Source organism: Chelonia mydas, chromosome 3, assembly GCF_015237465.2.
Source record: "Chelonia mydas isolate rCheMyd1 chromosome 3, rCheMyd1.pri.v2, whole genome shotgun sequence".
Lineage (NCBI taxonomy): Eukaryota > Metazoa > Chordata > Testudines > Cheloniidae > Chelonia > Chelonia mydas.
The window spans coordinates 201,154,425-201,176,276 of NC_057851.1; the positions used below are offsets into that span (position 1 = coordinate 201,154,425).

At 51.8% G+C, this 21,852-nt stretch overlaps 1 protein-coding gene across 2 annotated transcripts in view; it reads right to left on the reverse strand.

Moving 5' to 3' along the window:
* Window positions 1–21,852, reverse strand: part of PPP2R5D (protein phosphatase 2 regulatory subunit B'delta) — a 47,181-nt gene that overhangs the window by 18,577 nt on the left and 6,752 nt on the right. For both annotated transcript variants that reach the window (XM_037896297.2, XM_037896298.2), the window contains exons 3-11: window positions 14,054–14,243; window positions 12,050–12,249; window positions 11,483–11,593; window positions 10,178–10,270; window positions 8,935–9,065; window positions 8,444–8,503; window positions 7,346–7,454; window positions 6,035–6,088; window positions 2,230–2,400 (exon numbers count right to left, since the gene is read on the reverse strand). In XM_037896297.2, coding sequence (XP_037752225.1) covers window positions 2,230–2,400; window positions 6,035–6,088; window positions 7,346–7,454; window positions 8,444–8,503; window positions 8,935–9,065; window positions 10,178–10,270; window positions 11,483–11,593; window positions 12,050–12,249; window positions 14,054–14,243 — 1,119 coding nt within the window. The remainder of the gene's footprint in view (window positions 1–2,229; window positions 2,401–6,034; window positions 6,089–7,345; window positions 7,455–8,443; window positions 8,504–8,934; window positions 9,066–10,177; window positions 10,271–11,482; window positions 11,594–12,049; window positions 12,250–14,053; window positions 14,244–21,852) is intronic.

Sequence of the window (21,852 nt, forward strand, 5' to 3'; positions counted from 1 at the left end):
AGTCCTCACCCTTCCTTCAGGGAAGAGAGAAGAAACCTTCTCTCTCAAAAAACCCCAAATGAAAAACAAAGCAAGCCCTGTGGCTCTATCACGCCAGGTCCCTGCCCATTCTCCCTGCATGTCCCTGCTCAGCTGCAGAGTCATAGATTTAAGGCCAAAAGGCAACATTGTGATCATTGGGCCTGACCGCCTGTAGAATACAGGCCATAGCATCCAGTAATTCCTGCTCTGTGGTTGAGCTGGAGTATATCTTTTAGAAAGACATCTAGCCTTAAGACTCCAAATGATGAGGAATCTACCACACCCTTAGGTAAGTTGTTCCAATGGTTAATTACCCTCACCGTTAAAAAAAAAAAAAAAAAAGAGAGAGAGAGAGAGAGAGAAAGAAGAAAAAAAGAGCCTTATTTCTGGTCTGAATTTCTCCAACTTCACTTTTGAGCCATTATATCTTGTTATGCCTTTGTCTGATAGATTAACAAGCCAGCTATCAGACACCTCTTCCCCACAGAGGCACTAGACTATGACCAAGTCACCTCAAACTCTCTGATAAGGTAGTCTCTCGCTGTAAGGCAGTGTTTTCCTCACAGATCTTTATTTTCATAGCTCTTTTCTGAACCCTCTTCATTTTTTCAATATTACTGGACACCAGAATGGGACACTATATCCCAGAATGGTTTCACTAATTCTGTCCATGTGCAGAGGTAAAACCACCTTCCTACCCCTCCTCAATATCCCCTGCTAATACAGCCAAGAATTGTATTAGCCCTCTTAGCCCACAGCACTGCACTGGAAACCCATGTTCAGATGGATTTCCATCATGTCCCTAAGTCCTTTTCAGAGTCCATGCTTTCCAGGATACAGGCCCCATCCTGTCAGTGTGGCCTACAGTCTTTGTACCCAGCATTTGGCTGTATTAAAATGCATGTTGTTCAGGTGACCAAGTGGTCCAGATCATTCTATACAATTGACCTGTCCTTTTCTTTAGTTACCACCCCACCAATTTTTAGGTCACCAGCCAGCTTTACCAGAAATGATTTTACGTTTTCTTCCAGATTGTTGATAAAGATGTTGAATAGCACTGGGAAGAGAACTGACTGGTGTGGAACCCCAGCTGATGATTCCATTTACAATTGCTTGTCGAGATCTATCAGTTAGCCAATTTTTAATCCATTTAACATGGGCCACGGTGACTTTGTACCGTATCAATCTTCAGATGATCATGTGGGACTAAATCAAATGTCTCACAGATATCTAAGCAATGTATGTCAACACAATTACCTTTGTCAACTAAACTTGTAATATCATTAAAAAAACCCTGTATCACATTAATTCAACAAGACCTATTTTCCACAAAACCCATGTTGATAGGCATTAATTATTTTGCCATCCTTTAATTCCTGACTTTCTTGATGCATGCCTGCTTTTGTGTGGTGTCTACCTACACTGTGAGTTGTGTGGGGAACAGACCACCTCTTTGTATGTATCTGTGAACCACATGTCACACTGATAAACAACAAGAGGCAATGCAGCGGAAGGGTGTGGAGAGGAGCAGCTGCTGAATGGCTCTATCCCAAAAATACCAGGCCTGCCTCTCAGCACTGTATCATGGTGTTAACATTTCCACCTTCCCCAGCTCCCCTTGGGTGTCCCTAAAATGGAACCATCAAGTGACCATGAAGATCTTCCATCCTTTCTGCTCTCCCCCTCCACAATGGATGATCTGCTGCCCCCAGAACCAGGCCAGTGCAGCGCAAGGTATCCTTTCTGCGGGCATGCAACACTGGGAATTCTCATAAGAACAGAGAGTCTCACTGGCTGATCATCCTCCAGTGCGGCAGACAAGTAGATAATTTGATCTCAAAAGGGCCTGGGCACAGTACTCAAGGACATGAGGAAGCTGAATGGGGCCCATCTCCCACTTACGAGAGGCAGCACAACATACCTGCGCTAGCTCCTCAGCGTTGTAACACTCAGAGCTGGGGAAAACATGATCGGTAGCTTGGGACGACATTCATAGTCCTACTTTTCCTAAACTATTGGTCTGGTGGCTCACTAATGCCTCCTGTTTTTGTGCCATCCTCAGGAGTCATCCTGATCACTGCTGCCACAAAATTTACCATAGACTCCTCTAGCGATCACAGAAACATGCTCCAGAGTGTCAGATTCATCCTAAAAACAGGACCCGGGTGCAAAGCAAAGCCAGATGGTCTTGCTGAGCCTGGAACCTACCTGGAAGTGTGGGCTGGACACACACTTGGCCAGCTGCCTGAACAGGGGCTCCATGACCTTCACAAACTCGGAGGGCTCGATCACATCCAGTATTTCCTCCAGCTCGTTCAGAAACATCACCTCCTTGGGACTGTGCGTTTTCGGCCAAAACTTCAGCAAGCCCACGATCACCTGAGCAGGTAAAGAAAGGAGCTTAGGAGCAGAGTGCAAACCTACTGGCAGTACTGTCTAGCACCCCCGACCACAGAAACCCAGCACAGCCACGTCCCACCCACAGCAGCAGACGCAGCACGCAGTGCCTGTACATATGGACTCAGTCTCTGACTCACTCAGGTTAGGCACACAAAACACCAGCTCCTTCATGCCTCTGAACCCCACCCCCTCCCCCATAGCTCTGCATCCAGAGACCCTCCACCAGCACAGAGGTCTCGAACTGCTCTGTCCTCCCAGACCTTAGGAGGCACTAAAGAGGGCTCCATCAAGGTATTTGGCCCTCAGAATCCCAGTGTCCGGGACAGTCCTTTGAACTATACGAGGCAGGACAGGCACTGGGTGAACTCTCTTCTGGACTCTCCTCCTCAATTCGGAAACAGCACAGCTTCCCTTGCTGCTCCTCTCCCTACCTTGCCAGAGCCACTGACTACCTCTCCAGCACACGGATCCTCTGGGCTGCAGACCCAGAAGCTGAAGGCACCTATACCACCCGGCGCCTATCCCCACGTTTCCCTGCAGGCAGCTTGGACAGGATCTGGCTGCACAGAGAGGTGGAGTGCATAGATGCTGGCTCTGACCAGGAGTGCCACCTAGCAGCAGCCATAGATCTTTCTTCCCTGGCTACACGCTCTTTGTTCTGCTCAGCTTCTCATCATTCCCGTCAGCGTGGTGGCTGACAGCCTTCTCAAGCTAGGGCACTAAGCAAGGAGACTACTTCCCCCGGCCCCTGCTCCTTCCCAAGCAGAGGAAAGCTGCATGGGTAGTGAGTGGGTTTTCTGGTAATTTGGACTAAAAAGTTCCTTCTGACCCCTGGCTTTACCCATTTTGGGACTAGCCCATGTCCTAAGGGTTCAGACTATACAGGGAAAAGTGATCATCGCCTGCTTTTCACTCTGTCCCCATGAGAACATGGGGCCACTCAAAGTGACATGCTGGTGAATAGAGAGCAACAGTGAGAAATTCTGCTTCCAGGGAAATGCAGCTGCCGTGTGGTGCTCACGGCTGCAGGAGACTCATGACAGGGACTGGAGACTTTTACAAACAGTCATGTTTGTTATAGGGATGCTGAGACTCAGATGTTCCAAACTGATGCTTCAGGGTGTAAACTAATCACCATGGGGTCAGAACGGAAGTTCCCTTCCACATGCAGGAGCGTACCATTTACTGAGTGTAATATGGGGGGAGGGGAGGGGCAGGGGTGGTGTCCACTGTCACCTGAGGCATCAGGTACTGGCAGGGGAGGGATACTGGACTCAATGTACCATGATCTGGCTAACCTATTGTCCCAAAAGGGATGTGACAAATCCACTGAATGCCAAATACCAACACTTGGTACCTTTAAAGTCAGAATCCAGAATGCACTGAGTGAAAGTTTTAGCCAGTCACTTCCAAATCAAATCTCTTTCTGAAACAGATACAGCCACACGCTGCAGAGTCTGCAATTTGAACATTGATTTGGGAGAGATGCATTGCATGAAAACTGCACACGCCGGCTTCAAACAGAATGCTTTGCAAGAGCAGTTCTCCTAACATTGTTTGTAGTTCAACAACCGGGGTTATGAAGCCGAAGTGTCAGTGGATGTTCAGAGAGAGCTTACAGGCTGCTCAGATAGCACTGGTTAAAGCTGAACACAACACTCATGGCTGCAGTGCCTGGTTGGTGCTGCACAACTGAAAACATTTTGGAAACACCAGTCTTTCAGCAATTCCTAGGAGAAGCCTGAAATGCTGAGCTTAGCCCAGGCAAGCAGCCTGAGGGAACAGTAGTGGGCATAGAAGCAGCAAGAGGAAGGCTGCTTGCATGATGTTTCCATCATTCCAAGGGCTCAGCTATGCAGGGACAGCTCGGTGTCCACAGCACTGGTAGTTTTGCCATGCAAACAATAATTCGTTTCAGTGACTCCAAAGGCAGTTTTCCCTAGAGCTAAGGTTGGGCGAGATGCACAGGAACTGGTCTTTGCTTTGTTTGGTTATCACTAATACTGCCATTCTGGAGCATGTTTTATTCAGCAAGATTTGGTATGGCAGCTCTTGCATTATGGCTGAACGAAGGACAACCAAGGCAGGGATCAAGCAAACAAGCACCACATGAGGCCCCTGGTTACTAAGGCTTGGACACTTTTACACAAACACAGTGCGTTCTGTGAGGACGCTGCCTTGTCTTCACAGAATCTGTTTGGTCAGTGCCTGATACAATGCCCCTTGCAGTGAGTGGGAGTCCTACCATGGGCACTGAATCAGGCCTCTGCTCACTGATTTGCAAAATTCAGTAATGAGTGTTTGAGTCGTCGGTATGGATCTACCAAGCTTCGCTGTGTGAATGCACAGCGAAAACCCTGCAGAAATTCTCTGCTTCCCTCCCCCATCTCAGCAGCTCCAATACTTTGAGTGGCAGGCTCAGCTAGATCTCTCTTGCCTGGGATCAGCAGGGCGGTGAATTACCTGGCACAGGAGACATATGATTCGCCTGGCAATGAGAATATGGATGACTTGGGGGAGTGAGTGGGAGGGCAGGAGGAGGCCTATTTCCAGAACATGCAGTATGGGAATGCTGGAGCTAGAATGTGCAAATGGCTGAACACAGACAGGCTCATTGTCAGCGTGCAGCTTTGCCAGCTCAGGTGCAAAACCACCCAAGCTGTAAATATTAGTAATTAAAATGCCATTTCCACGCATGAGCCAGTAGCCGTCTGCCAGAGCTGAGCCTGTGTAGAACAGAGCCACGTGAGGCATTTCTCCGCACTCTGCCCTGAGGAGTGGAGCCCTTGATCTTCCTCTCACGCCCTCTGTCCCGTCACCATTGTTCTGCTTAGTGTTACTTAGTTTGGGTCTGCAGAGCCACAATGCAGGAAACACATCTGGGCCCTGTTTGCACTAGAGCACCATCTTGTGAAAATTTAGTCTTCAGCAGCATTACAACTTGAAGGCAAACTCAGCTGTCAGGATTCAATGTCCCGGAGGTGAACTGGCTGGAGGGGATATGATACTGAGGCTCCAACAGCTCAGTAAAACAAAGCCCTCCACAAGGGACAGCTCACCCAGGCTAAACAGACCTTTCTGGTCTCCAGTTTCCACACCCTCGCCCGTAGTCTTCCGACCAGCTCTAGGGGGTTTGGATTGAGATCTCAAACACCTGCACTTCTCTATCAACTCTTGCTGGTTTCTTCGGATGTCCAATTCCCAACCATCTTCTCATGGCAGAAGCTGCGTAGCCAGAAGGGGAGCTGCTACGGGAGAGAGGGTCTTTGCATGCTTTGCATTCTGCTATAGCAGGACTGGAATCACACAAGACAGACTCACTCCAAGCTGTGCTCCACTTGCTCATGTCTTGTTTCCAAACTGAGCCTGCTCAGACCCCCAAAGCCTGCCTGGCTGTGCATGATGAGACTATCTAGTCCTGCCCTGTGCTTGTGACATGTCAGATGACCGATACCTTTCTGCAGGCCAGTTCCAATGAGCGAAAAAATCCAACTTATGCCAGGTCTCTCTGGAGTGGGGTCAGAGTAACTTAGCTGCTAAAGTGTCCAGAAATGATCTTGTGATGTGAACTGGGGCCATGGCTGACATGACAAAGCCAAGCAAGGGCACTCACCGGTTCTGTCAGGCTGCTGTCTTTCTCCAAGAACTGCACAACACAGTATGCCAACTGCAAGGAAAACACAGCCCAGTTAGAGCTCCTCTCTTGGCTAAGCAGACGGCAAGCGGCAAGCACACACGGCATCAGCACTTACCACGGCCCTTGGCTGCGTGCCAGGTCAGACCTGCTCCAGCGTGTGTGCCTGGCAACCTGCAGCAGCTCAAAGAGTGTATAAGCCCCAGTGACTCATAGCGAATGGTGAGCTTGTCTCCGTTAGGCCAAGCAGAAGAACCCTGGGCTTTGGGAGCCAGAAGCCCTGAGTTCTGTCCCTCATGTTGCACCCAGCTGTCGTTTGTGGCCACATGTTCACAACAAGCAGGCAGCACACTAACGAATCTGTGGCTACAGACAGGTAGATTAATAGATTCTAGGGCTGGAAGGGACCACTGCGATCATTTAGTCTGACCTCCTGTATAACACAGGCCACAGGACTTCCCAGAATTAATTCCTGGGTGAACTCGAGCAGATTTCTTAGAAAAACATCCCATCTCCATTTAAAAATTGCCAGTGACAAATTGGGCAACTGAAAAGCCCTCCCCCTCTCATGGTCAGGGAAGTAACAGGATGCAAGAGAGCTTCACCATTCAGATCCGGGCTTTTGTCCCATCTTCTCCCTAGATCAATTGCTACATAGGCAAGGACCTTGCCTCCATATCTGTCTAAGTACACAGCACACACACACAGGGGCTGGGCAATGGAACTCAGGGACTTCAACTCTCCGAATACAAGGGAAGCAGTGAGTAGCAGATATTTAAGGATAAGGCCCAAATAGTTACAGGTATTTAGGCGTTCTGCACTCAGCGTTGTAATGCCTGACTGATTTAGGAGCCTAAATCTAAAGTGATTTAGGCACTTAGGAGTCAAATTCCATTGATGGTTGATGGGATTTAGGCTGCTAAATCAGTCAGGCATTGCAACGCTGAGCGCTGCAACGCCTAAATACTGCAAAAACCTGGGCTGAAATCATCCATGAGCTTCCAACAGTCGAGGATGAGTCGGCCTGACGTTCAAATCAGCAGAGGACAATGAACCTTCTCACACTGCCCAGGAGCAAGAGGCAGCAAGTTAACAGACAAGGGTGAAGGAGGCTGGGGACGGACAGCTCAAAGCACATGCTGAGGGATGAGCGGTACAGTCAGGCGTCAGAGGGGGTGAACGTACAGAGGCCCAGAACCCCTGCAGCAAGATTTTGATAAGTAAAGCCTGGTGGTGGCTGTAAATAAGTCTGAGTGTTTGACCTCTCTGGTAACTGACAGAGCCTCTCACCTGTGGGTGGTAGACACTCAGCGATTTCACCTTGTGCAAAGGTAGCAAGACCCGAATGAGGAACATCTTGTGCTCTTCCTTCAGAGGCAAAGCGAACCCATTGATTATACTGAGTAGGAGAAGGGAGAGAGGCATTACGGGGTCAGGTATTACTGAGCATGTACCAGAACAATCACAGTATAAAACCAGCCCCAAGCCCTACCATACCATATTAACATCTCCAGGAAGCACCTGGCTTCAGGGCTGCAGTCACTAAGGCCCCAGCCCCAGGGGACCCTGAAAATGTGTCCCGAAAAGCACATTCCCTCCAATGAAGGCCCCATCACATGCAGGGTGGGAAACCCCACACCACAGGGTGACCTGGTCCTTTAAGAGGGTTGGGGCTCAGCTGCCCCCATGCCACACTTAGCTCCAGGTGGAGGAGAGGAGTTCTGCAGTAATATGTCAAGGATCACATGATTAAGCCAGGCCTGCTGGGGAACCGAACCGAGATGGACTCCGGGGTGAGAAGCCCTGGCAGTTATGCTCTACAGAAGAGCAGGTGGACTGGAGTATTGGAAGAGACCCTGGGAAGGAGATGTAGAGCGTGGTTGAGGCTATGGGGCAGAAAGCCCAGCTGTTCAGAGTTCCTGGGCTGGGATTCCACATAGGCGGGCAGGTGTGGGTCCCTCCTATGCTGCCACTTGGCGTGGGGATGCAGTGACCTCTAAACAGAAGGGATATGGAGAGACTGTGCAGAGCCCAGCAGAAGAGTGCCTGGGGATGTTATGACAGGCCCTTGGGAAGGAAGGGCTGTGCCCAGACTGGGGAGGGGCACTCTTTACTTGTGCGTGTGTTTGGACTCTGATACCCGAGAAGGAGAAGACTTTTGTAAATAAGCTGGAGAGCTAAGTCAGCTCAGCAACCCAACTGTGCTGGAAGGCTGAGAGGACCAACATGTCTGAGGGGAAACTGAGGCAGCAGATGGGCCTGAAAGCAGATTGGATAAGTCCCTGCTACACCACACAATACACTAGGCCGTGAGATCCCACCCGGCTCAGAAGCCCTGGAGCTCCTAGATGTGGCAGAAGAAACACAGAAAGGGAGAAATGCCCTTACCTGCCCAAGATCTCCAGCAGCTCTGCAATCCCATTGTGATGCTCTGTTTCATAGATAAACCTGAGAAGAAGGGTTGGGGATGGGAGAGGAGAGGAGTCATTGCCAAGCACAGGACATAGCTCAGTAAGGAGAAGCCTCCCAGAAAGAGATGACAGAGGATTCAGGGAGAGACAGTATTGTCCACACTCCAGGACGTGCTACACAAGAGTGGGTAAGGGATCAGCCCAGGCTCCCAGATCAGCAGAGGGCTGCTGTGGGGCATGGCAGTGGGAAGAAAGCCCTACCACTTCCCACATTAGTCAGAGGCATTCTGCACTACTGAATCCTCAATATCCCTGTAGCACAGGCAAGTACTATTCCCATGTCCAGAGACACGACCTGACTCGCCCAGTCACTGGTGGGGCTGGGAACAGAAGGAATGCTCCGGCTTTGCTTTCCCCAGGTCCTCCAAGCCCGTTCCCAGCACTGCTGGGCCTGGCAGAGCCCCTCACCTGTAAAATATGTTGTTGATCTGCCGCCTCACGTACGCTCGCAGGCCCAGGAACTTCCCGTAAATTCGGTGTAAGATGGTCTTCAGGAAGTCTCGCTCTCTGGGATCTTCGCTGTCGAACAAATCCAGCAGCTGTGGAAAGAGGGATTCAGTTAGTCCTGAGGCTCTCTCCCCTGGACACGGGCTGCTGATTGCACAGGGGAAAGCTTCTGCTGATCAGTGTAAGTATGTTCCAGTTTGGAGCGCACCCGTCTGCACGCAGTGCACGCTGCTGCCTCCCCACGGCCAGCCACGTCTGTTGTCGCTAGCAGCTGCTCAGACTCCTGTAGCAGAGCAAAGGCTACGCCAGTGCAGGCTCCCGAGTCCTGAGTCCACCTCTCCTCACGCAGCCCAGCTCTAGGGCAGGGAAACCCTTGCTGCTCTCCCAGGCCATCAGGGACCTTCTCTTTGGAAGCAGCTTCTAGAGTGAGTTTCAATGGTGGCAACCTTGCAGGTTCCCCCAGCACTGAGCATCCCCAAGGGCTCCTCCAGTGAGGGCATGAAGGAAGGTGGAGCTGCCCAGGCACTGCCTAAGAACGGCCCTCCTGGGTCAGACCAAAGGTCCATCGAGCCCAGTATTCTGTCTTCCGACAGTGGCCAATGCCTGGTGCTTCAGAGGGAATGAACAGAACAGGGAATCCTCAAGTGATCTATTTCCTGTCTCCCATTCCAGCTTCTGGCAAACAGAGGCTAGGGACACCATTCCTGGCTAATAGCCATTGAAGGACCTATCCTCCATGAATTTATCTAGTTCTTTTTTGAACCCTGTTAGTCTTGGCCTTCACAACATCCTCTGCCAAAGAGTTCCACAGGTTGACTGTGCGCTGTGTGAAAAAAAATATTTCCTTTTTTGTTTGTTTTAAACCTGCTGCCTGTTAATTTGGTGATCCCTAGTTCTTGTGTTATGAGGAGTAAATAACACTTCCTCATTTACTTTCTCCACACCAGTCATGATTTTATAGATCTCTATCATATCCCCCCTTAGTCATTTCTTTTTCAAGCTGAAAAGTCCCAGTCTTACTAATCTCCCCTCATATGGCACCAGTTCTATACCTCTAATCATTTTTGTTGTCCTTCTCTGAACTGAGCCTATTACCCATCCTCTCTGAGGAAGCTATGGGGGCTGCTTGGGTAGTGATATGCAGGGTGCCTGCTAAGCACCCCTTCACAGGGGTCTGAGGTGGGGGGAAGCTGGAACTACTTACTGACAATACAAACTTCTGGTCAATGTATTTCTTGGCTATATTTGGCTGAAAGTCGGGCGACTCCAGAAACCGCAGGAAGAATTCGTACACCAACTGAGGAGAGCAAGAGGGGGCTTTTTAAAAAAAGAAAAGCTTTACTTAATTCTTCATGCTTTACACGCGTCAACAATGTTCCTTTTCCCATCTGATTAGTAAAAGGCTAAAGATTTTTAATGGTGGCTTGTTACAGCAGGCGTCACCAGCGCTAACGTGCCAGGAAACAATTAACAGTTGAGAAGAGTTTTGTTAGCATCTGACCCGAGCCGCACCCCCTTTCCCAACACAACATACATTACCCCACATGGTTACAAAATTGTATCTCATTTCCACTCTGAGTATTTCTCACTTCAGCTTCCAGCCACTGGCTCGTCTTCTGCCTTTGTCTGCTAGATCAAACAGCCCTCTGCTAACAGATACCATCTCTGTGCGTAGGTACTTGCAGAACCTGATCTGATCAAGTTTTCTTAACCTTCTCTCAGAGCTCTGTCCCTAGATTGATTGATATATATATATATTTTTTGCTGCTTCCACCACAACCCCCTTTCCCCAGAATGCTACTCAGTTTTCAATTCCTATCTGTGTCCATGCCTGAGGAACGGTGGCTCTGTGGGCATGTAGAAGGGAGTCCTTGAGCACCTCCCAGTTTGTGCTCACACGTCTCTGCTGAAATGTTTGCTCCCTATCAGTTTTGCACATAATTATTTTTGCCGGTTAAAGTGTGAAGTAAATGGTCTGGGTGTCCAAGTACGGCTCTTATGGGGACCTAATAGGTCCCACCCACTGTGGAGGGCCTGAGGCTCCTGGCCAGCAGGCTTTGTGCCAGAGGGAGGAAGCAGCAGCAGCACTGGTTCCTCTCACGGGAGCTCTCTCTCACCCTCCTGGGCCAGAGGCAGGGGAGCAGAGGCTTGGGGCTTCTAAGAGAGAGAGAAAAAATAAAGGGGGGAGTCCCAAGGGTCCTAACTTCAAAAACACAAGACCCCCTAAGCTTCTTAGACTAGCCATTCATTCCCAGTCTGCACCAACATCCCTGGGGCTAAGCAGCACTCGCTTTGGGAGGCTGCAGAATCCAAGGCCTCATTTCCTGTGCTGACCCCCAAAGAAAAATAAAAGTATCCACAGGGAGAAGATATTTGAAATCTGTGCTTTGAAAACTCAGTACCTTCCTTCCCACTCCTACCTCTTGGTGTCTGTCACCTGGCCAGGCGGCCCCTTGCACTCCATTCACCTACCATGACCTGGAGATGAGGCTGGCAGACTCTCTCTTACCTGGAGATGTGGCCAGGCAGCTTCTAGTGTGGGTTCATCCTCCTCGGGGTCAAACTCTGCTCCTGTTGGATTGGACGAGGGGGGGAGGGTCCGGAAGAGGTTCACTGAAAACTGAAGTGAGAAGGCAGATGAGTGACCTTTCCACGCCTTCCCTTTGGCCCACGGACTGACATTCTTGCAGTGCCCAGAGCTGAGGCTCTTTATAACTGTTCCCAAACACCTCCCGCTCTGGAGGCCAAAGGGTTACAGCTGCCATGCTGACGTCAAACACCTCCAGTGGTGTCTGTGCTGCGGACAAATGCTTTACGCTGCCCTATACCCGACCTATTCCCCCATCCTTCACACACACACCCCAGTCATTCTCTGGATGGCTAATAAGGGTTTAAAGATGTCATAGTCATGTTCCTCCCAAGCAAGTTGTTCTTCCTCTCTCCAGCTGCCCCCACTTATGCCTCTCACTACGTCCAATTTCTAGGCATGCAGACAGAAGCCTCTTCCAGTCCTGACTGCCCTGGCACCTGCTGGGGGGCGATCACAGAAAACCGGCCATAGTCCTGCTAGTCCTACCATGATGACAGCTTCAGGGTAGATGGCCTCGGTGACGACATCCCGGTTGTGCGTGATGTACTCCACCATCTCATTGAGACCAGCTCGCTTCACCTCTTTGAACTTCAAGTCACTGAGTGGGTCGGAGATGAAGTCAAAGAGAACACAGCATTGTCGCAGCTTCTGTATGAAGAGCTCTTCTCGTTCATGAGCGGGAGCATCTGGCAGGGACAGCAAAGCACGTTTCACTCCTGTGCTAACAACTCTTATCTACGGTACTTACACGGCCTCCAGTACTGTGGTATTCAAGAGCGTCAATGTGTAACTGTATTTATCCTCACGGGAGGCAGGGAAGTGCTGTTATCCCTTTATACAGATGGGGAACTGAGGCAGACAGACAGACTAAGGTTTTGTCTACCCTGGAAAGTGTTACCAGTTATACAGATCTAGTTACACACACACACAGAGCAGACACTTGTATTCTGGTATATGAGTGGCTTCCCAAGCAATGTAATTTAAACTGAAAAGAGGCTCTCTTACATTGGAATAAGAGTGTCCACGAGGGCTCTCATTTACTGTAGTCTGTGTAGCCTTCACCTCCTCTTAGGATATGTCTATACGGCTATCAAGGGGCGTGACTGCACCTCCACCTCAAGTAGACACACTGAGCTGGCTTTAATCTAGCTAGCTGCAAGACTGCCACGAGCTAGCCCCATGACTAATTACCAGGATTCTGGCAGGCTCGGCCAGCCTACGCTGAAGCACGTACTGCCACGACTTCGCTGTGCTGGTCCCTGAGATAGCTAGATTAAAGCCAGCTCAGTATGTCCACTCGAGCCACAATCACCCCCTGGGATTGCAACATAGACACGCCCTGTGATAGTGCCACGTCACAGCGTGAACTGAACTCACCTCTTACCTGCATCTGTGTTCTTCTCAGAACATGCGACTAGTGGCTGTGAGCGAGGCAGCAAGCAGGAAATAAAAGGCAGGTCCCCGCTCCCCAATCAGCAGTGGGATCTGGAGAGTACAACAGCCCGCTGCAGGGTGAGGGATGTGCAAGAGATGGTCACTGTGGTCTGGGTGGGATTTACACTGGGGTTCCCAGTTGAGAGGGAGCTGAGAAAGCAGGTGAGCCAGGCTGGGAAGCAGCTCTGGAGGAACAACCAGGTAGAATGTGGAGGCTAGAGTGGATGGCCCTTTTGCTGCATAGGGGCCCAGGTTTGGACCCCAGGGTAGAGGTAGGACGTAGACTGTCCTACTCCTCAGCTGCACCACCTTTGGAGGGGGAATGTAGATATGCCCCACAGTCCAGGGGAGGAGCTCTGTAAACCCCTAGTACCAAGGGGAAATGCTCTGAAAACTCCTGGGAGAAGCAGCACTCGCACACTGATGCTAAAGAGAGGGCTGTGGCTGGACCTGCTGGAGCCCCTGTCCCACTGGGAGAACACTCACGGGGTTCCTTTTACTTACTCTGAAAGGGGAGGGCTCTTACTGTGGTTGCAGGGCTCAGCTACTGCCTACCACACAGACCAGTATTGTCTCATTGTTTGCTTGTACTTCCCATCTGTCGTCTCTTGTCCTGGGGCAGGGACTGTCTTTTTGTTCTGTGTTTGTACAGCACCTAGCACAGGGAGGGCCCCATGGGAATATAAACAACAAGCTACCCTATCACCAAAGGGGGACTGAAGCAGCATAAGGACATAGCTGCAGCCAGACAGCAATGGGCAAGGAACCCTGGAACCTCAGTTGTGGCTCCTCACTGGAAGCTCTCAGCCCCCAATGGCTGAGGAAGTGGCAGCTGCTTTCACTATGGTACTGTAGGCATCAAGGCTAGCATGACTATTGCTGGGCTGTCTCCAGAGTGACCACTGGACTGTGGCTGTCCTGCCTCGAGACGGGTTCCAGTGAGCCAGGCAGACCTGAGACTTAGCAGACATACACACCCACAAACCTGCCATGTCATAGAATATCAGGGTTGGAAGGGACCTCAGGAGGTCATCTAGTCCAATCCCCTGTCCTTACCTTTGAGCGCAGGGAGCTTTTGCAGTTCCCTGTTTTTGCTCAGGTTGAAGCGGGAGGAGCTGTGCCGTCGCTCCTTCTTTACAATCTGGGGTCCTCCAGAATACTTGATCTTATTCAGCTGCGTTGGTGGTGGGGTGCTGTTACTGGGGCGCTTATTTGAAGTCGGTGGTGGCGGCTGCTGCTGCTGGACCTGACAGGGGAGATCAAGAAGAGAATAGGACAATCCAGAACCCCAGATCTCAGCTCTAGTAACCTGATACACAAGCATGTGGTGGGCTACAGTTTCACAGGTTGTTTACCAAGACAATACACTGTCAGCCTCCTCTTGAACTGAAGAATCTAGCAGCTCGAATTATGGGGAAGAAACAGGGGGGCCTAGACAATAACTCAGAGCAGGGTCTAGCAATCATGCCACGTATGCATGACAACTACAGCAAGTTTGCGTCAATTCTGCGTTGAATGTCCCTCTTGATATCTGCCGCTGGGAGCATTCAGTCGATAATTCTAATCTTGGAGTGCTTCTTTTTCCCTTAACATTTCCATGTCTAATTTTAAAGTGCAGCATGTCCTACTTTTCCAATTAATCTATTCTGAATTCATTTAGAAAATAAAGAGTTAAAGCTGCCCCATACTGAACTGCAGGCAGAGCTACAGTCAGTGATTAATTTCTGCAGTATTCACGATCTGGAGGATGCCTCTTTCTGACATTCCTTTGTACATTTCTAGCAGTAAAATCAAAACTAGCAGTGTAAATTGCAGGGGGAGGAGGAGTCAGAAACCAAATCGTGCTACCCTCTGTATTTTATCAACCCTGACTTGTCATTAATAGCTAACTTTCTTCTGTCTCCTCTCCCTGCTTGCATAAACTTTTGTAACTCATTTCCCCCACCAGCTGACGGGGTGTGGGTTATTTCCGTTCTGAAGTGTCCACATTTTTGATGTCACAAAACAAACGTCAAAGAGTGCAATGGGTTTCCCCTCCTGATGAATATTCTGGCCCAGATTTTCCAAGAGCTAGTGCCCAACCCCTACCATTGAAGCACCTAAGGGAAGGGACCAGATTTTCCAAAGAGCTCAGAACCCAGGAGCGCTCAATGGGACTCTGGACACTTCATTTAAGAGCTTATCTTTTAGGAAAATCTGGCCCACTGTGGTCCAGATTCTGCCCTCATTTACATGCACCTGACCCTGGAATGCATTTTCCTCATTTTTCTGTTCCTGAGCCCAATCCTGAAAACTCTTCCTCACCTGAGTATTGCCAGTGACTGCAGTGAGGGGACTGGGTGGGTAAGGACTACTTGTGTCAGGATCAGGCCCTCTGTATGCCTCTGGTTTTACTCCAACCCCAACCTCAGGCTCTTACGCTGATGCCCTAACTGCATAAAAGCAACCTGTCTGGCCACCCCTACAGTTGTTTGTGGGGTGCTTTCCCTCACTGTCTTGCTCCCAACACTGGGCTCACCGCCACCCCCCACATCCCAGACTGAACTCAGCCCAGGTGAGCCAGGAGGAGGAAAGACATAGACAGGAGTTGGATCCCTGCAGGAGGACAGGACTCCACTCGAGGGGGGCCAAACAATGCCACCCCAGGGAGAAGAGGGGGCATCAGGGTGGGTGCTCTGCATGAGGACCGGGGAGAGGTCGGGGTGTCAGGGATAGAAGGAGGCAGAATGGGTGCTCTGCATGGGGAGCAGGGACAGTTGGAGGTCAGGGATAGTGCGGGCAGGGTGGGTGCCCTGCATAGAGAACAGGGGGAGGTCTGGGTGTCATGGATAGAAGGAGCAGGGTGAGGTCAGGGTGTCAGGGCTAGAAGGGGTCAGGGATAGAGGGGGCAGGGTAGGTGCTCTGCATGGAGAGTGGGGGGGAGGTCGGGGGTCAGGGATATAAGGGGTTGGGTGCTCTGCATGGGGATCAGGAGGAGGTCAGGGCTACAAGGGGGCAGGGTGGGTGCCCTGCATGGGGAGCGGCGGGAGGTCAAGGTGTCAGGGCTAGAATGGGGCAGGGTGAGGTCAGGGTTTCAGGCCTAGAAGGGGGCAGGGTGGGTGCTCTGCATGAGGACCGGGGAGAGGTCGGGGTGTCAGGGATAGAAGGAGGCAGAATGGGTGCTCTGCATGGGGAGCAGGGACAGTTGGAGGTCAGGGATAGTGCGGGCAGGGTGGGTGCCCTGCATAGAGAACAGGGGGAGGTCTGGGTGTCATGGATAGAAGGAGCAGGGTGAGGTCAGGGTGTCAGGGCTAGAAGGGGTCAGGGATAGAGGGGGCAGGGTAGGTGCTCTGCATGGAGAGTGGGGGGGAGGTCGGGGGTCAGGGATATAAGGGGTTGGGTGCTCTGCATGGGGATCAGGAGGAGGTCAGGGCTACAAGGGGGCAGGGTGGGTGCCCTGCATGGGGAGCGGCGGGAGGTCAAGGTGTCAGGGCTAGAATGGGGCAGGGTGAGGTCAGGGTTTCAGGCCTAGAAGGGGGCAGGGTGGGTGCTCTGCATGAGGACCGGGGAGAGGTCGGGGTGTCAGGGATAGAAGGAGGCAGAATGGGTGCTCTGCATGGGGAGCAGGGACAGTTGGAGGTCAGGGATAGTGCGGGCAGGGTGGGTGCCCTGCATAGAGAACGGGGGGAGGTCTGGGTGTCATGGATAGAAGGAGCAGGGTGAGGTCAGGGTGTCAGGGCTAGAAGGGGTCAGGGATAGAGGGGGCAGGGTAGGTGCTCTGCATGGAGAGTGGGGGGGAGGTCGGGGGTCAGGGATATAAGGGGTTGGGTGCTCTGCATGGGGAGCAGGAGGAGGTCAGGGCTACAAGGGGGCAGGGTGGGCGCCCTGCATGGGGAGCGGCGGGAGGTCAAGGTGTCAGGGCTAGAATGGGGCAGGGTGAGGTCAGGGTTTCAGGCCTAGAAGGGGGCAGGGTGGGTGCCCTGCATGAGGAACGGGGGGAGGTTGGGGTGTCAGGGATAGAAGGGGGGCAGGGTGGGTGCCCTGCATGGGGAGCGGCGGGAGGTCAAGGTGTCAGGGCTAGAGGGGGGCAGGGTGGGTGCCCTGCATGGGGAGCGGGGGGGACCAGCTGGGTCCAGGCTGGGAAGAGGGGTCCTGGCCATTCGTGTCTCTCCCCAGAGGCTGCTGCTCTCAGTCTCTGCCCATTCACCGCAGGTCCTACTTTCTCCCTGGCCCAATCGCAGGCACTGCAGTGGCCACTCCAGCTCCTGTGTCCCACTCCCACCCTCACAGCAGCCACTCAGCCCTGCCCAGCTGAGTCACCAGCCTGGCCCTGGCAGTGCCCGCTCCGGGGGAGAGGCACAGTGTGTGACATGTGTGGTAAACGGAAGACAGCTGCGTGGCTGCGCCACTGAGCACTTTACTGGGAACACTTGTGAGAGGGGGGCCAAAACACCTCCCCGCCACCGGTGCCTTTGAATCAGGCACAAGTGAGATAGCCCCTAAACATTGCAAGGCCAGCCCAGCCCCCTGTAATTCAAGCACTGAGCTTTCTCTGTTGTCCCTGCTCCTGAGCACATCCTACAAATCCCTGCATCCCTCCTGTCCAGTCTGTTGTATTTACAGCACCCGCGCAAAGTAAAACTCACGCGCTGGGTGTGTCCAGACATGCCACGGGATAGCAACCTCTGCTGCAGAGCTCCCAGCCTAGGTTTATGGCTCTTGTATCTTGTGTGTGTGTGTGTGTGGGGGGGGGGGCACGAGAACTTTCTGTGCCACCAGTAGCAGTCACCCAGCTATTGCCAGAGTCCTGTGCGCATGACCGCACAGGGAACCCCTCAGAACCATGAGATGGCAGCTGGGGAGACAGTGTGAAGGGACCTGGAGAAGGAGCCCAAAAGGTGGTACAGAGCGGCCTGGATACCAAGGCGAATGCTCCAGAGACAGAATGGGATGGAGACTGGGTCAGTCTAAAACCCGCTTTGCTCTGCTCCTTTGTTGTGAGAGCAAAGTAACTGCCCCCGAGCCAGCAGCCATTCCTCCATGCTGTACAGTCATTGCCTACTTGGCCTCACCCTGCCCAACCCAGACACCGCTCTCTTCCGCAGCCTTGCTCTTTGTGCCCTCTTCCATGGCCGGCCTTGCAGCTGAGAGCCTCTCTCTGTGCAAGCCACCTGTACTCCCCTCTCCATCTTCTGCCCCCTACTCCACTAGGGTCTGCTGGAAGCACCTAGGGACATAAGTGCTGGAACTGGGGGTGCAGGAGGTGGTGCAGCACCCTCTGGTTTGAAGTAGTTTCCATCATATCCAGGGTTTACAGTTTGGGTCAATGGCTCTCAGCCCCCCCACTATACACATTGTTCCAGCCCCCCCGGCCTAGGGAGACCCCGGCCATCTACAGTATTTACCAAGCACATCATCACATGCAATAGCACCAGAGGATGTGCCAGGATGAGGAGCTGCTCCACCCCACCAAACCTCCATCACACCACTTCTGCCTCTCCTGTGAGTCCTTGTCCCCTGAGCCCCCAGTAAGCTACCCCATCCCTGATGCTCAGAGGTGCTGCCCAGCACGTGGACTCAAGGGGCAGAGGGTGTGAGGCAGGCCAGGCTGGATGTGGGGTACCCCATCATTAACCTCTTTCCACAGTGAAGTTTAAGTCTGCGTGCGTGGGAGCAAGGGATGGAAAACACAGGATTCCTGAAGTTGACACAGAACAGGACACCAGGCTTTAGAACTCCACCAGGGACACAACCCTGGGACTAACCAGCCCTCAAAGGCAATGGAGACTGGTCTGCCTGGGACAGCTACGCAATGAGCACAGAGAACGCAGGCCTAATGTTAACTTGCCACTGGACTCTCATACATTGGGGGCTGTCTGGCGATGCACAGAGCACAGCTGTCCAAGCAGCTCTCACGCACCACAGAGCGGATGTGCATGGCGCTGCCCATGCAGAGAAAGGCTCAGCTCAGAAACGGTGTGGCAACTCTTTTTCAGACTTGTTTCTTTGGTGGATTAATGTCAAAAGACCTTTCAAGAATGAGTTTTAGGAGGGGTGCACTTGGCACAGGGAGGGATAGCCTGAAGAAAGAGAAAAGAGAAGAGCGAGGATACACCATTTCCACAGCTCAGCCATGAGAAGGGAGGATACAAAGGGGGCAGGTATGCAAGAAGTTTGCGGGGAGCAATGAAGCAGGAGGAAATGAGAGCAGAGATGCAGGACAAGGTAGAGTTGTGCAGAACAGGGACCACGAGTTTTAGTGGAAGGAGAAAGGAAACTAATGGAGGGAGCTGGGGGACTGACATGATCAGAGCTGTGGGATGTCAGCAATGTAGGTGGAAAGCAGGCACCCACGAGGAAGCAATGGCAGTAACTGGAGTGGGAGATGACCAGAGCACAAAGGCTCTTAAAACCCATCCTTTCCAGCCTGGTTATAGGAGAGATTCCTGAGTGGGGGCTGGCAACCTAGATACAGGGAGAGGAGAGGTGGGTGACAGAGGAAGTGCTGGAGAAAGGACAAGGGGAACGAAGAAGAGCTAACACAGGACATCAAGGGAGAGATTTTAGAGGCACTTGGGTGCAAGGCTGAACAAGGAAGATCTGAGAGTCATCGGGGCAAAGGCGGTAACTGACCTCCCTCCCCCTATAGCAGATGAAATCCTAGGAATAAGATGTAGATGGAAGAGAGACATGGTGGAGAAGTAGCCAAAAGGAGATCCTGAAAGAATAACTGCAGAGACAGGAATCAGCTGCATCCTCCAGAAGCTTGGAGCAAAGGGGAGGAGGGAGATGAGATGCAGGTAGAGGTAAACAGGTCAAAGGAAGGTTTGGAGACCAGGGCACACCTGACTGCTCAAGAAAACAAATCCTATGAGAGTGAGAGAGGAATGGGTGTCGGAGATAGTGGAAGTAGCAGAAGGGAAGGGTGCAGGGGACATACCAGAGGATTAAAGGTTAGAGAGGCCCTTGAAGACTGAGCCTGAGGGAGGGAGGGACAGATGCCAGGTGGGCACACAGCACAAGCTGGCTAGACTTCCTGACAATGTCAGTGTGTTGCAGGGCAGAGGTAAGCCAGCAGCAGAGAAGAGATGATCCACACAAGGCACAGGAGGTGTTCAGCAAGGAGAGGCTGAGCTGTTTAGCAAGGAAGAGGGCAAAGAACAGAGGTCTCGCCAAAGAGGCCTTCCCAGGCACTCAGTGGTGCAGGGGAGTCGTAGCGGACACATGGGGTGAGTGGGCAGGGGAAAGAATTACTAAACAGGATGCTCATGTAGGCCAGTGGCGGCTCACAAGACACCAGCACTTCTCCTTCACTCCTACCTGATAAATCACATTTCAAGTTAGTGAAAATGTTACTTTCCTAACAGATTTCCACATAGGCCATTGCTGTAGCTGTCTCAGCGGCTGCTTGTTTGCTTGTGGGAGGTGAGCTGGCCCATGTAATGATGAAGGCTGGAGATAAGACACTAGCAACAGGTGCTATGAAGCTACTGGGGATGCTATTCCAGTACTAGGCTATTCCTGAATATTGATCTCTCATTTGATGCCTTAGGCCACTGACTCCATTTGGCAGGATTTCCACTGGACACTTTTTAGAGTCCCAAAGTTCTGTTCCTCCCCTGACTATTCAGCCTTTGGAATATCCTTAGCAACTCACAGGTTTGTTCAAACACCGCTAAGGAACTTAAAAAGAAGGGAGCTCTCCAAGCTAGTTTATGCCCTTTGCACAGGGCAGAAGAAAAGGCAGAGAGTCCACAGGACGGGCCAGCCTGAAGGAGAGACGTTACAGCCAGAAACAAGGAGGAACACAGATGGCCTGAAACCTGGAAACACTCTGCGGGAAGCACGGCAGGAAACAATACTTTCAAAAGACATCTGAAACTGATGGGATCTCCCTTCTCCTGGTCCCCCCTTCTCACCTGGAGAGGTGACAGGGAACTCTACCAGCTCAGAGACCACGCTGCATACTAACAGGGTCTGGCTGCAGGCACTTCACTGGGAGTCTGGGAAGGGCCTTGGTACTTTACTACTCCTGCTTTTGAAGAGCCTTGAATAGCTGCTGTAGACGGAGGGAAGCACTGTGTAAAGTTTTAACAGCTGGAGAGTCAAAATAGCGAAGATTTGCTGGGTAGAGAAAAGCCCAACAGAGAAATCCTGATAACACAGAACTCCTCTCTGCACAGGGAGGGGCTCTGTACACTCCCAGCTCAGGCTAGGGATGGGGGTTTATAGTTATTCCTTCACACTGCTGTGCTCCGAAAGATTTTAGTGGAAACCGGTACCAGGCGGACTTCTTACTCTCATCACGCACTACCCGTGGTAGGTTTGTTGTCCCACAGGTTTGCTGGCAGAGCCAGCCCATTGGGGTCCCCCACCCACTCCTGACTGGGCCGGGGGAGAAATGCAAACTCAGAAGACGATTTTGCATTTTCTTCTAAAGAGTTTCTAGCCTTGAAAATGCAGCAGACATAAATGGATCACTGAAGCTGAAAGCTTGTCACCTAATGCACAGAGATGTCCACCTTAAAAGCCCTTCTCTCCAGATTAACACTGCTCAGCGGCTGGCTGGTCTCTGAGAAGAATGAGGCTGGGCACTCATCTCCTATCCGGATAAGACAGACTTAGACGCCTTCACACTACGCCAAGGCAAGGCAGCTCAGGGAGGCTGCTACACTATTCCCCTCTGAAAGAGGCTGCTTTAAAAACTAATGTCAACATTTGATCCACAAGGAGTGTGGAAGCTACCTCCTCCTCGAGCAGCCCCCTTGCTAAGGCCCAGAGGACATGCCAGCCACGACCAAAGCTAAGTTCTGGTTCTCCACTCTCACAGACTCTTCCTCCCCATAGCCAGACACTCTCTCCTCCTCCTCCTCCCT